Source organism: Phocoena sinus, chromosome 9 (genome assembly GCF_008692025.1).
Source record: "Phocoena sinus isolate mPhoSin1 chromosome 9, mPhoSin1.pri, whole genome shotgun sequence".
Lineage (NCBI taxonomy): Eukaryota > Metazoa > Chordata > Mammalia > Artiodactyla > Phocoenidae > Phocoena > Phocoena sinus.
The window spans coordinates 91571166-91588819 of NC_045771.1; the positions used below are offsets into that span (position 1 = coordinate 91571166).

A 17654-nucleotide genomic window follows, 5' to 3' on the forward strand; every position below is an offset into this window, starting at 1 on the left:
AGAGGCTGCCTAAAATCATAAGGTCACAGACACCCTAAAACACACCACTGGATGCAGTCGTGCCCGACAGAAAGACAATATCCAGCCTCATCCACCAGAACACCGGCACTAGTCCCCTCCACCAGGAAGCCCACACAACCCACTGAACCAACCTTAGCCACTGGGGGCAGACACCAAAAACAACAGGAACTACGAACCTGCAGCCCGTGAAAAGGAGACCCCAAATACACTAAGTTAAGCAAAATGAGAAGACAGAAACACACAGCAGGTGAAGAAGCAAGATAGAAACCAACCAGACCAAACAAATGAAGAGGAAATAGGCAGTCAACCTGAAAAAGAATTCAGAGTAATGACAGTAAAGATGATCCAAATCTTGGAAACAGAATAGAGAAAATACAAGAAATGTTTAACGAGGACCTACAAAAACTAAAGAGCAACAAACAATGATGAACAACACAATAAATGAAATTAAAAATTCTCTAGATGGGTTCAATAGCAGAAAAACTGAGGCAGAAGAACGGATAAGTGACCTGCAAGATAAAATAGTGGAAATAACCACTGCAGAGCAAAATAAAGAGAAAAGAATGATAAGAATTGAGGACAGTCTTAGAGACCTCTGGGACAACATTAAACCCAGCAACATTCGAATTATAGGGGTCCAAGAAGAAGAAGAGAAAAAGGAAAGGGACTGAGAAAATATTTGAAGAGATTAAAGTTGAAAACTTCCCTAATATGGGAAAGGAAATAGCCATTCAAGTCTAGGAAGTGCAGAGTCCCATACAGGATAAATCCAAGAAGAAACACGCCAAGGCACATGTTAATCAAACTCTCAAAAATTAAATACAAAGAAAAAATATTAAAAGCAGCAAGGGAAAAACAACTAATAACATACAAGGGAAGCCGATAAGGTTAACAGCTGATCTTTCAGCAGAAACTCTTTAAGCCAGAAGGGAGTGGCAAGACATATTTAAAGTGATGGAAGGGAAAAAACTACAACCAAGATTACCCTACCCAGCAAGGATCTCATTCAGATTCGATGGAGAAATTAAAACCTTTACAGACAAGCCAAAGCTGAGAGAATTCAGCACCACCAAACCAGCTTTACAACAAATGCTAAAGGAACTTCTCTAGGCAGGAAAAACGAGAGAAGGAAGAGACCTACAATAACAAACCCCAAACAATTAACAAAATGGTAATAGGAACATACATATCGATAATTACCTTAAATGTAAATGGATTAAATGCTCCAACCAAAAGACACAGACTAGCTGAATGGATACAAAAACAAGACCCACATATATGCTGTCTACAAGAGACCCACTTCAGACCTAGGGACACATACAGACTGAAAGTGAGGGGATGAAAAAGATATTCCAGGCAAATGGAAATCAAAAGGAAGCTGGAGCAGCAATTCTTGTATCAGACAAACTAGACTTAAAAATAAAGACTATTACAAGAGACAAAGAATGACACTACATAATGATCATGGGATCAATCCAAGAAGATGCAACAATTGTAAATATTTATGTACCCAACAAAGGAGCACCTCAATACATAAGGGAAATGCTAACAGCCATAAAAGGGGAAATGGACAGTAATACAATCATAGTAGGGGACTTTAACAACCCACTTTCACCTTAGACAGATCATCCAAAATGAAAATAAAGAAGGAAACACAAGCTTTAAATGATTACATTAAACAAGATGGACTTAATGGATATTTATAGGACATTCCATCCAAAAGCAACAGAATGCACTTTCTTCTCAAGTGGTCATGGAACATTCTCCAGGATAGATCATATCTTAAGTCACAAATCAAGTCTTGGTAAATTTAAGAAAATTGAAATCATACCAACTACCTTTTTTGACCACAATGCTATGAGACTAGATATCAACTACAGGAAAAAAAATCTGTAAAAAATACGAACACATGGAGGCTAAACAATACACTGCTTAATAACCAAGAGATCACTGAAGAAATCAAAGAGGAAATCGAAAAATACCCAGAAACAAATGACAATGAAAACATGACAACCCAAAATCTATGGGATGCAGCAAACGCAGTTCTAAGAGGGAAGTTTATAGCAATACAATCCTACCTCAAGAAACAAGAAGCATCTCAAATAAACAACCTAACCTTACACCTAAAGCAATTAGAGAAAGAAGAACAAAAAATACCCCAAAGTTAGCAGAAGGAAAGAAATCGTAAAGGTCAGATCAGAAATAAATGAAAAAGAAATGAAGGAAATGATAGCAAAGATCAATAAAACTAAAAGCTGGTTGTTTGAGAAGATAAACAAAATTGATAAACCATTAGCCAGACTCATCAAGAAAAAAAGGGAGAAGACTCAAATCAATAGAATTAGAAATGAAAAAGGAGAAGTAACAACTGACACTGTAGAAATACAAAGGATCATGAGAGATTACTATAAACAACTCTATGCCAATAAAATGGACAACCTGGAAGAAATGGACAAATTCTTAGAAAAGCACAACCTTCCAGGACTGAACCAGGAAGAAACAGAAAATATAAACAGACGAATCACACGCACTGAAATTGACACTGTGATTAAAAATCTTCTAACAAACAAAAGCCCAGGACCAGATGGCTTCACAGGCGAATACTATCAAACATTTAGAGAAGAGCTAACACCTATCCTTCTCAAACTCCTCCAAAATATAGCAGAGGGAGGAACACTCCCAAACTCATTCTACGAGGCCACCATCACCCTGATACCAAAGCCAGAAAAGAAACTACAAAAAAAGAAAACTAAAGGCCAATATCACTGATGAACATAGATGCAAAGATCCTCAACAAAATACTAGCAAACAGAATCCAACAGCACATTAAAAGGATCATACACCATGGTCAAGTGGAGTTTATCCCAGGAATGCAAGGATTCTTCAATATATGCAAATCAATGTAATAAACCATATTAACAAATTGAAGGAGAAAACCCATATGATCATCTCAATAGATGCAGAAAAAGCTTTTGACAAATTTCATCACCCGTGTATGATAAAAAACCCTCCAGTAAGTAGGCATAGAGGGAACTTACCTCAACATAATAAAGGCCATATACGACAAACCCACAGCCAGCATCATTCTCAATGATGAAAAACTGAAACCATTTCCTCTAAGATCAGGAACAAGACAATTTTGTCCGCTCTCACCACTATTATTCAACGTTTTGGAACTTTTAGCCACAACAATCAGAGAAGAAAAAGAAATAAAAGGAATCCAAATCAGAAAAGAAGTAAAGCTGTCACTGTTTGTAGATGACATGATTCTATACACAGAGAATTCTAAAGAGGCTACCAGAAAACTACTAGAGCTAATCAATGAATTTGGTAAAGTAGCTGGATACGAAGTTAACATACAGAAATCTCTTGCATTCCTACACACTAATGATGAAAAATCTGAAAGAGAAATTAAGGAAACACTCCCATTTACCACTGCAACAAAAAGAATAAAATACCTAGGAATAAACCTACCTAAGGAGGTAAAAGACCTATACTCAGAAAACTATAAGACACTGATGAAAGAAATCAAAGATGACACAAACAGATGGAGAGATAGACCATGTCCTTGGATTGGAAGAATCAATATTATGAAAATGACTCTACTACCCAAAGCAATCTACAGATTCAGTGCAATCCCTATCAAACTACCAATGGCATTTTCCACAGAACTAGAACAAAAAAAAAAAAATCTCACAATTTGTATGGAAAGACCCCGAATAGCCAAAGCAATTTGAGAAAGAAAAATGGAGCTGGTGGAATCAGGCTACCTGATTTCAGACTATACTACAAAGCTACAGTAATCCAAACAGTATGGTACTGGCACAAAAACAGAAATATAGATCAATGGAACAGGATACAAAGCCCAGAGATAAAGCCATGGACATATGGTCACCTCATTTTTGATAAAGGAGGCAAGACTATACAATGGAGAAAAGACAGCCTCTTCAATAAGTGGTCCTGGAAAACTGTACAGCTACATGTAAAAGAATGAAATTAGAACACTCCCTAACACCATAAATAAAAATAAAATCAAAATGGATTACAGACCTAAATGTAAGGCCGGACACTATCAAACTCTTAGAGGAAAACATAGGCAGAACACTCTATGACATAAATCACAGCAAGATCCTTTTTGACCCACCTCCTAGAGAAATGGAAATAAAAACAAAAAGAAACAAATGGGACCTAATGAAACTTAAAAGCTTTTGCACAGCAAAGGAAATCATAAACAAGATGAAAAGACAACCCTCAGAATGGGAGAAAATATTTGCAAATGAAGCAACTGACAAAGGATTAATCTCCAAAATTTATGCAGCTCCGTATTAAAAAAACAAACAACCCAATCCAAAAAACGGCCAGAAGGGCTTCCCTGGTGGCGCAGTGGTTGAGAATCTGCCTGCCAATGCAGGGGGACACGGGTTGGAGCCCTGGTCTCGGAAGATACCACATGCCGCGGAGCAACTGGGCCCGTGAGCCACAACTACTGAGCCTGTGCATCTGGAGCCTGTGCTCCGCAACAAGAGAGGCCGCGATAGTGAGAGGCCCGCGCATCGCGATGAGGAGTGGTCCCCGCTCGCCGCAACTGGAGAAAGCCCTCGCACAGAAACGAAGACCCAACACAGCCAAAAATAAATAATAAGTAAATAATAAATAAATTTTAAAAAAATGGCCAGAAGACCTAAGTAGACATTTCTCCAAAGAAGATAAACAGATTGCCAACAAACACATGAAAGGATGCTCAACATCACTAATCATTAGAGATATGTAAATCAAAACTATAATGAGGTATCACCTTACACCAGTCAGAATGGGTATCATCAAAATATCTACAAACAACAAATGCTGGAGAGGGTATGCAGAAAAGGGAACCCTCTTGCACTGTTGGTGGGAATGTAAATTGATACAGCCACTATGGAGAACGGTATTGGGGTTCCTTAAAAAACTAAAAATAGAACTACCATATGACCCAGCAATCCCACTATGGGGTATATACCCTGAGAAAACCATAATTCAAAAAGAGTCATGTACCATAACGTTCAGTGCAGCACTATTTACAATAGCCAGGACACGGAAGCAACCTAAGTGTCCATCGACAGATGAATGGGTAAAGAAGATGTGGCACATATATACAATGGAATATTACTCAGTCATAAATGGAAATGAAATTGAGTTATTTGTAGTGAGGTGGATGGACCTAGAGTCTGTCCTACAGAGTGAAGTAAGTCAGAAAGAGAAAAACAAATACCGTATGCTGACACATATATATGGAATCTAAAAAAAAAAAAAAAAAGGTCATGAAGAACCTAGGGGCAAGATGGGAATAGAGATGCAGACCTACTAGAGAATGGACTTGAGGACACGGGGAGGGGGAAGGGTAAGCTGGGATGAAGTGAGAGAGTGGTAGTGTATATACGGACATATATACACTACCAAATGTAAAATAGACAGCTAGTGGGAAGCAGTCGCATAGCACAGGGAGATCAGCTCGGTGCTTTGTCACCACCTAGAGGGGTGGGATAAGGAGGGTGGGACGGACACGCAAGAGGGAGGAGATATGGGGATATATGTATATGTATAGTTGATTCAGTTTGTTACAAAGCAGAAACTAACACACCATTGTAAAGCAATTATACTCCAATAAAGATGTTAAAAAATAATAAGCTACAGGGATATATTGTACAACATGGGGGATATAGCCAATATTTTACAATATCTATGAATGGAGTATAACATTTAAAAATTGTACACCTGTAACTTTTATAATATTGTATATCAACCATACTTCAATTAAAAAAACATTTAAAGAAATAACACTTAGACCTCAATTACCCATTTCATACCTAATTTATTTCCATCTGGCTGTTCGGAGTATGCTTAAATATAAGATTCATGAGAAATTAATGATTAGATCAATTTGAGGAAAAATACACTTTTCTTACCCCTGGTGTTTTATTCTGGACTTGTACAAAAGACACATTGGATTGGCAAAGCATTACGCTGAGGAATTGAGGTCAAGTGGAAAGGGGTGATGATTTTCAGAGTATTGGAATCAATGCCATTGCTTTCTTGTAATGGCATTCAGATGGTGTAACAGATGCTGGGGTTGGAGCTATACTTTAAAAAGGGTCCTGTTTGGTGAACAGGTCCGACTTACTGGATGGACGGATGACAATGTTATTAGAAATTGCAGCCCCGCGTTCATTCCTGGCTGTACACTGATAAACTCCTTCATAGGTCTCTGCTTTCCCCTCGCTCATGATGTTGACTGTGAGGGTTCCCGAGCCAGACTTCATGGTGACAAGAGGGTCTTTATCTATGTCGAAATGAGTCCCATTTCGGGTCCAGGAGAAACTGCCCAACGCATAAAGGATTAAGCTTGTTTACAGCCCAGAAAAACAGGATTATTTCCTCTCTAACAAATTCCTAGCAATTTTATGGATTTCTAAATAACGATTAGATTTTAGTATTCAGTAAAACAACAATAGGCTCCACACCTAAAATGTTTCATTGAATTATGACTTAGAAAAAAGTGCCAGCCATACATACCAAGGTACATGTCTTCATTAGAACTCACCAAAATCTAACTCAATAAAGAAATCATGCATACAAACTGCCTGTCATCTTTCAAAGAAAACATAGGAAGTAGGTCTCCGAGGCACACTCTCTTAGAGCTTTATTAGCATTTTAATTGTAAACTCCATTGTTCATAGAATTGATAACCTGCCTATAAAGATTTGCTCTGGGCTGAAGTGTAAGAAGAAAGGCCTTCACAAGTACTAACATATGTGTGTGTTTAAAAGTGATCAGACCAGTGTCAAGTTACCAAAATGCAAAGTATGAGTTGGGAGGAGAGGCAACATGAGTTCAATGGTGTTTTAAGTGTCGGTTATTAAAAGTGATCATTGTATATCAAATATATTTTGAGAATTTTTAATTCTAGAGATAATTTTTGTAAATTTCTTAGGAAGTATTTCAAATCGTCAACTGAAAGTCTTCTTTTTCAGTTTTATTTATGTAAAAGACTGCCTTATATAAAAGTCCCAGTGCCCAAGTAATCAAATACTTGATAACTGGTCACAAATCAACAATGGCCATGCTCTTAACAAAAGCATGAATCTCTAAACTTTCCCATGATTTCCAAGCCCTCCTGGATTTCCCTTCCCACTGCTTATCCTTATAGCAGGAGTTGTCACAACTCCTGGGGTAGGGGACAGGGGTGTTGGCTGCTGCTGGCTTATTGTAGGTAGAGGCCAGGGATGCTGCAAAGTATCCCACAATGCACAGGAGAGCTCTTGTCTCCACAGCAAAAAAGTTGCCCAGCCCAAAATATCAACAGAGCTGAGATGGAGAACTCCTGCCTAACAGTTACAGGAGGTACTAATTAAATGTTAAACTAAAAGGGGTGTCATCAAAGGACATCACATTAGGGCCTGAGTGCTCAAGGGTTTCTAATAATATGACAGAAGAGATTGTTTTGAAGCCATCCTTGGATGGAAGTTTTTGGTATACTTTGGTAATTTTTTTCTCCGGTGCCAGTCTGTGATAGATTAATAAGGCTCGTCATAGACAAACTTGGCAATAAAATATTGAGAAAATTTCCCTTCTTTATAACTTAAAAAAATACACATTATCTCTCAAAAATAATGATCTAACTCTCCACAATTTCCATATACTACGGATCACCCACTAAGGAGCTGTGGGACCTTGGATAGGTTAACCTAGCATTACTGGGCATCAGTTCCCCATCTATAAGATACACTGGTTGGACCAGATAATGTCTAATGTCTCCCCCAACTCTAAAAGGCTGTACAGTGTGCATGCCAAGGTGCATATGGAGAATCCTGAGTGCTGAACACTGCCATGTTTGGAAAACCACTCGGGGCTATTTTATAGACTTGTAGAGAGCTAGGAGAGATCTTCGAAGTTGTCAAGTTCAACTTCTTTATTTTACATTTATCTGTAAACTGAGGCCCATAGAGAAGGAATTTGCCCATGTCAGAAAGCCGTCAGAAGGCTCTTTCCACATCTTCCCACAATTTTTTAGCATATCACAGAAAGGTATCAGTATGGAAATGCAACCACCTGGGTTTTTAAGAAGAACCAACAGAATTTAATTAAGCAGAGAGACAAAACAATGAACCTACAAATGATACTTTAATAATATGCAGGACCTGAAATTAACTTCAACATGAGTTATCAATGCTTATTATCAGTATTATAACAGCACAAAGCACACCCACCTTGGAGGAGGTTTCCCTTTGGCCTCACACTGGATTACAATATTCTCCCGTGGGTCAATAATGTAATCTTTTGGAGACTGTTGAGTAATGGTTGGAGGTTGTACCACTTAATGGTAGAAAGAAGAACAATGTAAAGAAATAAATCATTTAATATCATAATAGCAATCACTTTTTTCTATATCAAAATCACTTACCCTAGACTACATATGCTCCAAATGTTTTTAGTAATTTCCACTGTGGTGACACACCCCCTCAGCAGATTTTCAGCTAGCTAAAAGACTCCTAAAATTTTGGAGTCAAGGCATAACTCCCTTTTGGTAACTTTGTATGTGCTCATAAAGCCCATTTCCCCACTCTGAAAGTATGGGAAAATAATTACCAATATAAGCTTATATTAAGATAGTTTCATTTCTGATGTAACAATGAGAAATTTCTCTGATAGCTTTGATTCAAATGATGCCTTTCAATGAAATTTAAGTTATGAGGTAAATTTGCATCTTTCTTGGGAAAGAGTTACTGACTTGTAGTTCATTACTGGGCTCGTGTAAATTAATACATTGGTAACGAATATATTTGAGAAGCTAACGTGAAAAAGATGGTTAAAATTAGAGACTTGACATGTCTTATTAGAGCCAGGAGGTAGGTGGCTACTAGGAGCAAAGATAAAACAAACTTCTTTAGAAGAGAAATTGAATTGGGAAGCTCTCTGTTTTAGGAAACAATATTCTCATTTCACTCTTCAAAGTGTTATCTGATCGTTGATTATCAAATTGTAGGGAGAAACTGTTCTGATCTGGAGCAACTGAATCTGAAAAAAGCTGGTACGTGGACATTTGATGTTCAGGTCACTCTAAGATTACCACGTCTTCCTTCTTGTGAAATCAGAATCACAGAGTGTAGAACAGGAAGGGACTGGAGAAATCATCCATTTCAACTTCTTTTGTTGCTCAGAGCAGCAAAATAGCTCGACTAGGAAGGCACAAAGCACAGGAGAGAAGCGAACTCTCCTGGTGGAAGCCACTGCCTTGCACAACTCGAAGGAGAGCTGTTTACACAGACCAGTGGTTCTCAACCAGGGGCCATTTGTCCCCAGCCCTTGGGGGACATCTGGCCACATCCAGAGTCCATTTTGGTTGTCACCACTGGGATGGGGGTGGTCCTGGCATCTGTTGGGTAGAGGCCAGGGATGCTGCTAAACATCTTACAATGTACAGGACATCTTTAACATGTACAGACTTATCTGGATCATTTTTCATATTCTGGATCGTCCCTTTCCTCTCCACCTATGCTCTGTGCTTCCTTTGTGAAACTTCTTCCACCTGTCAATCAAGTATTTCCCAAAGCTTAATAATCGTCCTCAGCTTTTGTCTTTCTTTCCTGTGGTGATTTGTTGCCAGGCCTAAATTGATCATTTCCATGTTCAATGCCTTATAAATCTGTAAACATGGATCTCTCCTCTTGCTTTGTCTGCAGTCTCGGGGCTGTTCACCAGACGTCTCTTACTAAACATCCAAATAACACCTAAAATACAGATAAAAAATGAAACTCATAACTGCCATCATTTATTGTGCACCTATTTACTGCGGGATACTGCACAGCGTCAATTTCAACTCCTTTAGCAAGATCCATCCCTTCCTCGTCCTCCTTAGCCAGCTGCTCTTCCCAGCCTCTAGCACTGTTCACAGGACACTCATTCTTCTAGCCGGCAGTTACCAAAGCTGGTTAACAGTTTGGGCTAGCGGTTAAGAACGAGTCTATTTCTTACCAGCTGTGAGACTTCAAGCACGTTTCTTAACTTCTGTAAGCCCTCGTTTCCATAGAGGAAAAACAGGGTTTAAAAGTAGTATCTACCTCTTGGGGTTGCTGGGAAAATTAAATAAAATAATTTGTGTAAAATTCTTAGTACATTCCAGTCCTATAATGGTTCAGTGATGTTAGCTATAAACATTTTTAATTAGACCAGCTTCACTCTGGAGTGATCCTTCAGGCTTTGGGAGTAGAGAGTTTGGGATGATGGAAAGAAGCCTAGAATTTCCCACTCAGGGACTGGTGGGCGTAGGGGGATTTTTAGGAGTGACTCAGTCCAATTCTTTGTGCTTTTCTGTAAGTGACAGAGGTGCAAGGGTAATGGTTGCAGACCCAGAACTTCTATTCATGTGTCTGTAACAGAGCTGGCTTAGTTGCCACGCATAACTGCTAAGAGTTTACCACCTAGATGTACCTCTTTGAAGCGTGCTTAGGTCAACTGGCAACTAACAAGGGCTTTGAAGTAGTAAGGGGAAAAGGTGGTTTTATATAATTTTCCTGGCTAATCTAATATCAAAGAATTTTTCAAATGCCTGAGAACGACTTTTTTAGGTAGATGACAGACGTTGCCCTACTGTCAGAGGCAGCAGTTATAGATTAGAGCACGCACTCAGAGATGATTGTGAATGGGGGTGCTGTCTTTTGCACACATCAAAACAATTCTCAAATTCTCTAGGCCATTATACTGATGACACTTAGAAACACCAGTCTACCCAGTCTACAGGTTGAAGAAGTTTGACAGCGAACTCGGGTGAAGCATTTTCATGCACCCACCTCCTATATATACCCAAAGACATGTTTTTTATTCCAGCAAGCCTTTAACAGCGTTTAGAACCAGACATTCTCTTCAAATTTTGCGAATTTCTTCACTGAGTTACATCAGATGTGCACAAAGCTCAGAAGTTAGTAGCCCAGAATACTGGTAAAAGAAAGACAGTAATACTGAGTCTTCAGAATTCATGCAAGGAATAGATTAAACCTGCTTCTTGGAATTTAAATGCAATGATTAGCCACAGTAAACACCACACCGCTTAAAAAGACGTTAGTCACGAAAACAAAATCGTGCGTTTTAATTCACAGCATTCATTCAAAAACAAAGACACAGTCAAATTTTCACACTGCCTGGTAATGACGGAAAGACACTTACAGTCTTCAAGAAGTTTTGCTTTTTCCCCAGCAATATCAGCAGGTGAGTGGGCAAACAGGATTAAAGAAAACCAGGTGTTAGTAATAAGAACGTTAGCACCCTGAAGATAAAAGGGCATTTGCCTATTTTATTTGACCTAAAAAACCAGTAGAGCAAAGGCGGAGGTTTGTGAAGTAGCAAGAGAAAGAGACTCCCATTAAAGGTTTTGTTTATTCCTGAAGCAGACCTTTCTACATCCATATATGGAAGAACAAAAGGGATGCTGTAGGCCAAAAATGATTCTGCCAGGAATAGGAATGGCTAATTCCATTCCCTACGTGTTGTGCTGGAAAAGTAATACATTCAATTTGAAAAAACAGCTGAAATCTACAATTAATCTGAGTTGTCACATACTGTGTTGTGTCTGATCCTATTACCCCAGACATCACTATGCACATGGTGAAAATACCTAACAATGGGACATTGCTACAATGACAGCACTCCATCCAAGCCAAATCCAACACTGATCTGAGGTTTTTTAGATTTCTACGGTTAATCGCCAAGTAGGTAATTGCACTTTTCAGGACTGTTAGCATGTTTCTGCTTCAGAATTCCTCAGTCCACCCAGGTTTGCTAGTTACCCACCCCAGAGGATCGGCTCATGGAAAGGGGGGATAAGGAAGAGGGGCAGGGAAGAAATGACATTAGCATGCAGTTCACATGATTCTGCTGTGCTGCCTGTCATTACCACTTGCAAAGGTTAATGCAGGAGCACCTGGGTTGCCTGTGACTTTTCTTTCATCATGGTTCTGCTGTTCTCCATTAGCAGCGATAATTGAGTTAGCCATAGGTGACCTGTTTTCCCTCTGATTGTAAGACTGAGCAGTCAGATTAAAGGGGAAACATATTTAACAGAAGAGAGAACAAAAGCATTTCTCTCAAATGCTCTTTCTTCTACACATCCATTAGGGCAAATGCTTACTTAGGCATTCCAACTCCAATGGGCTTAACCAGTCATATCTCTCTTTTTTTTTTTTAACTGAAATTAAGGTCACTGAATGAATATCTTTGAAAAGAAGGAGAATGTTGCATTTTCTTACACTTTAGACTAAAGATGCACAGAAAAGGGAGTCAACAAAGTATGGGGCCAATCACATCTCTTCTTAATTGTCTCCCCACTGGACACTTAATTGTCTCCCTCATTGGCAAAAAAAAAAAAAAAAAAAACAAACTGACATCCCAACAATAGAATCGCCCCCGGGGAAAGTGTACCTTCCTTGTACCTTGGAAAGCTCGCCAAACAGATGTTCTATTCAAGAAGCTAATGGATTTAAAGAGGTCACCCTGATTAGGGATGAAGAATAAACCAATTCTGAAGTACAGTAATCGTCCAGATTTCAAATTCTGCTTTCCGTTGCAGGAAAAGTGACCCGTTGGCTCCTAGCATTATCTTTATTTCTTACAAACAGGCCACCCAGCCCAGGGAGAGTGCAGTATATACAGTACTTTATTCAGGAAAGGGTGGGCTCCTATAGTAGCTGTTACTTGCTCCATTTTAAATAGTAATTTTGCCAAAGACTTGTTTCATTCTCAACATTGACATCTGGGTTTTTTATCACCATTTTAAAAACAAAGACCTCTCACTAGGCTTTCGATAAGATATATTTCCTAGCTCTAACTCATATTTAAGATCCAAAACTCAAAGGTGAATTTTTGCCTTGTCTGAATGCGGAGAAACGAGCCGTGGGTAGTTTGGGGATACAGAGGGGCGTGGGGTTGGCTGAGAGATGATCTTGTCACCCTCAGCATATGAAGAAAGAAGGTGGAGATGTGGGGACAGGATAAACGGGGTGTGTGGGGGGGTCTCTGTGATCATTTTAAAGCGATTCCTATAGTTTTCTTGCGGGACTGCTTCTATAAAGAGTTGCCTGCTAGGAGGATCAGGGTAGCTCACAATTCACTCCTTCTCTGGTCAGCCCCTCCATGGTACACCAAAAGCACCTGAGGGGAGGGAAAGATAATGACAGGGAAGGGACAATATGTCTGCAATTCAATGGCCATTTCTAGGGTCTGATTCTTTATAGACACAGGGTGCTGAAGGTAAAAGCCAGATTAGTTTTGATTTCACTTTTCAGGATCACACGGACATCTCCTCCATCCACACGGTTCAGAGGGATGGTAAATGCCGGGGAAGGTCTGGCTCCCGGGCCTAAGAGCTTTCCAACGTTAATACTTACGATCAAGAGGGACTTCCAGGGCACTAATCATCTGGCACAGGAAGAGTATCAGGGGTGCTCTGCCTGCAGATAAGTGCTTCTTTTTCGGCATCATTATTTTAAGCTGCATTAGCTGAACTCCCGCTGAGCCCCACGAGCTGAATTTCCTTTTCTTCTTTCACAAAAGATGTGTGTGCAACGTTTAAATAAGTCTCATGCAGGAAACTGAAAAAGGATAGGAGAAGAATTATAGTGCACTTTTGAAAAAAGGAGGAAATGAAGAGAGGAAGTTGGCAGCACAGAAAATCAGTTCTGTATTATACATGAACTCTAAATGGAACTCTAACTTTTAAATATTTCACTCTGAAGACTGAGAGACTCATTTATTCATAAATCAGCTAAAATTAGGTCAGAAATATTTGTAGGGATGTCAAGCAAAATCTGTCAACTTTGCCACCCTTCTGGTTTTCCCGTTTTAAATATCTGCTTTATACTAGAGGCTACCATGTTCCTAATAGATCAGGAAAACTTGGCTTATAAATCGGTTAGAAGGTGTGCCTTTGAAGGGGAGGCCTAATGGCTTCTCCTTTCTAGAGATTACCGCTGGGAAAGTTCAGGGCATGGTTGCCAATTTGCTTCAAACCCCAAACACTGATTTACCGGTTGAACCACCAAGAATTCTGGCCTTCTCCATCTCCTACCTAGACCGTGGCAACAGCTATGCCTGGGCTCTGAGTTCCAGGTCTTCCTCACTGCAGTCACCCTCCTAAACAGTGTTGATTATTTCTCCTAAGGGTCTTTGGTTAAATACTGGGAGTAGCCCCATGGGACCTACCCAATTAAAGTTCAATAGATCCTTAAATAAGTAATACAAAAACTTGAATGACCTGGTCTCAATTTATCCTACCAACCTCATTTCCCTCTATTGTCATGTAAGTATTCTTTTTTGCCTGATTGTCTGATCCTGCTTTGCTTTCTTGGGTCAATCCTTCAGTACGCTTTGAATTGTCCTGACTTCTTGCCTCGGTTTATTCTATTCCTTTTACCTGGAATGCCCTCTCCACCCTATTTCCTCAACAATGTCCAATGGGTTTCTTTATAGAGCGTTTATTGGGTTGGCCAAAAAGTTCGTTTGTAACATCTTATGGAAAAACCTGAACGAACTTTTTGGCCAATCCAACATGAGCTGATCACTCAAACTAGAAGGCATTTCACTCTCTGAGAATCTCTGAAATTACGTTTTATTCATCACATATAGTATACAGGTAGATACAGTGATAGACTTTTTTTGGGGTATGCATACTCTCTCTCCTACTCCTTCAGGCAAAGGTTGAGCCTCTCCCATCTTTGTATTCCTCTCCTATCACCTAAGATAGTACGCCTTGCACATGAAAGTACCAAGAGAACATGAGCACACAGAATACAGACCTCTGTCCTACAACAGACCTCTACCTGGAATGACGGGTTTAATCACACCTTCTCATCAATAAAGAGAAGTGTCAGTGACCAATGGCTCTCTTGCGAAGGTAGGGGTGTCATTATTATAAACTAAGATTGTTCTTACGGCTTAATTACTGGTGTAATCGTGTATTTTTAAAATGTCCATCTTTCCCACTGAACTGAAAGCCTCGAAGGGTAGGGACAACATCTTTCCTGTTCCCCATTGTGTCCCCAGAGCTCATCACCGTGCCTGGCACGTGGTAGGGAGTAAATAAATATTGGTAGAAAAAAAGTGAAGGGGGGAAAGGGGAAAGGTGAGGTTGTATTCAGATAGGCACTCTGACCACAGTCTGCCTGTGGCTATGTTTATATTTATACTACTTGGTTTAAAAACCAAACTCTTGTCAATATGGTCAAATCAGTTGGCATATCATGTCTGTGTATGGAAGAGACCTTAAATGTATAAAAGAAAAATGAAACAATGCTGACAACATGTGTTTTGCTAGCAGCTGAGCTCTGATTTGAACCGGATTATAATTATAGTTGGACATTTCTTGCTAAACAAATACAAAAAAATATTCTAAACACAGACATTATACATATATAAATATTATTTTGTGAATGAAACATCCATACTGTGTGGTTTCATTTAAGATCCAGGAAATTTGTCTTCCCATATTATAATATATAAACAATCATGAGCATTAAACATCGAGAGGCCGGTAAAAAAGCTCGCCCAACCATTTCTAACCAAAATATAAACCAGACCGTCTTTCTGTGCGTGCAAAGCAGATCTATACCATTTAATCGAATTTACTTAGGTCTCTCATGATTTTTTTTTGGTTGAAACGCTAATTGTGAATTTACACATAAGCTTCAAGGAAAATTAACATAAATGGCACAAATGGCACTAAAACAAGTCAATGGTACATACTACACATACTGAGAGAAAACGACAGAACCAAGCACCAAGAAAACAAAAAGCATACCTTTCTGATTTGTGTGTCAAGCTAACTGAGTTTATTCAATTTAAGTGCCTAGCTTTCTGAAGAGATGCCAGAGAACTAAAACACTTTCTAAAAGATGTACTAAGAAATTGTAATGCCCGTAAGATCGTAAGCAACTACATACAATTTCCAAGTTCTTCATTCATTACTTATTTTGCTTGGATGCCTTAACTACTCATCCTTCAGGACAGAGAAGACAATGACACAACGTCGTGTAAAAGAAAGTATCATTCAACCTGCCTTGCCTTTTCAGAATATAGATGGAAGAAAATATTCCACATTAAATCACAGTGTTATATAAAGAAAAAATCTTAAGAGAAACTGAAACAACACTTACTTAAAGAGACATGAGTAAATCTTCACAGTGAGAGGAGCTCGTGAACTACAGGGAATGAAGATGTGGTCTCTCTTCAGAAGCTGTAAGTTCATTTAAACCAACAGCCACAAAATCATCTCCAGTGTAGATTCTGTTTGGGGAGGACAAAGCAATGGCCCAGCCCACCCTCCAAATGCTGCCCATGGAAAATCACCGACTTCTCCTATGAATGCCATCACAGGTGAATAACCCAACACCCAAGGACAGCATCAGGTCCCCGGCACTCAGTCACAGTGAAAATCAAATACAGCTACAGAAAACTGAGCTTTCTCTCTTGAAGAGTGATGGGCTTTGCAAGTCTCACAAAGAAAAACCACTGCTTCTGCCCTCGGAGTACCGATGTCAGCACCCTGCCCTGCCAGGAGCCCACCTGTCGTTTACTTTACCTTGGAAAAAGGATGGTCATTCTCTCTTACATGAGAATCGTGAACTAAAACTAAATGGTTAATGCAATTACATTAACATGAATGAAACCCCCATTTGAAAGAGCAGCGACTTGTTTAGTCAAGGCTAGAGGGCATGTTAGCACAATATAGCTTATCATTTTCAAAAAATATTTGCCACAGACAATTTAAAGCATGCTTGAATGAGGCAAATGATAGGTTCATCTTCACAATATAAATCATCTTGATATTTAAAACCACATATATTGTTAAAACAACCCGGAGTAATGATAAACAGGAAAGCCTTTTACTATTTCACTTCATTTCACTCCGTTCAAAGCAACTTTTCATGTATTACCTACAGAATCTCTTAACCGAAGGAAAAAAAATCTCCCTCTTTCATTAAACTTTCTATCATTAGGAAAGAAACGCAATTCAAGATTTCCTTACTTCTTTTGCCTAAAATTCATATTAAACCATACAGCACACGTTGCCTCACATTTTTACCATATATTTTAAAAGAAAAACCTAAGGTTTTGACAAAGGATTCATATTAAGCCCAAGAAACATAGCTCTCTTGTTGCTTAAGAAGTCCTGTCATTAAGAAAGCAAAGAAAATCTTTGTTTTTCTCAAGTGAAAACTGAAATTATTTGAAAAAAAAAAAATAGCAGCTCTCCACTAGAACCAGAAGGCCGTGCATTACTTACCACTTCATTCTAGCCTGTCTGTACTTTTCAGCTTCCCAACATGGGTGGTTCAATGCTGATTGCACAGTGTAACATAATCTACTCTCTAAGCCAGTAAACAAAGATGCTTATGTGACTGGATGCCCTTTGGCACACTATTTATCGCTCTGGTGAGCCCTCAGCGGCTGGCCTCACTGAGTGGATAGCTAACTGGAAGTGGCATCATCTTGACTGTGAAAGGCGTTTTTCAGCAATCAACTCGGGATGGTTACTTGTTTTTTTAATTGAGGTATAGTTGATTTACAATGTTGTGTTAGTTTCTGACGTACAGCAAACTGATTGTTATATA

General features: G+C 39.1%; 1 protein-coding gene across 1 annotated transcript in view; it reads right to left on the minus strand.

Moving 5' to 3' along the window:
* Positions 1-17654, minus strand: part of NRCAM (neuronal cell adhesion molecule) — a 333422-nt gene that overhangs the window by 80862 nt on the left and 234906 nt on the right. The window contains 3 exon segments of the mRNA XM_032643696.1: positions 6179-6375; positions 8265-8370; positions 13434-13637. Of these exon segments, the coding sequence (XP_032499587.1) occupies positions 6179-6375; positions 8265-8370; positions 13434-13542 (412 nt within the window). The 5' untranslated portion in view covers positions 13543-13637.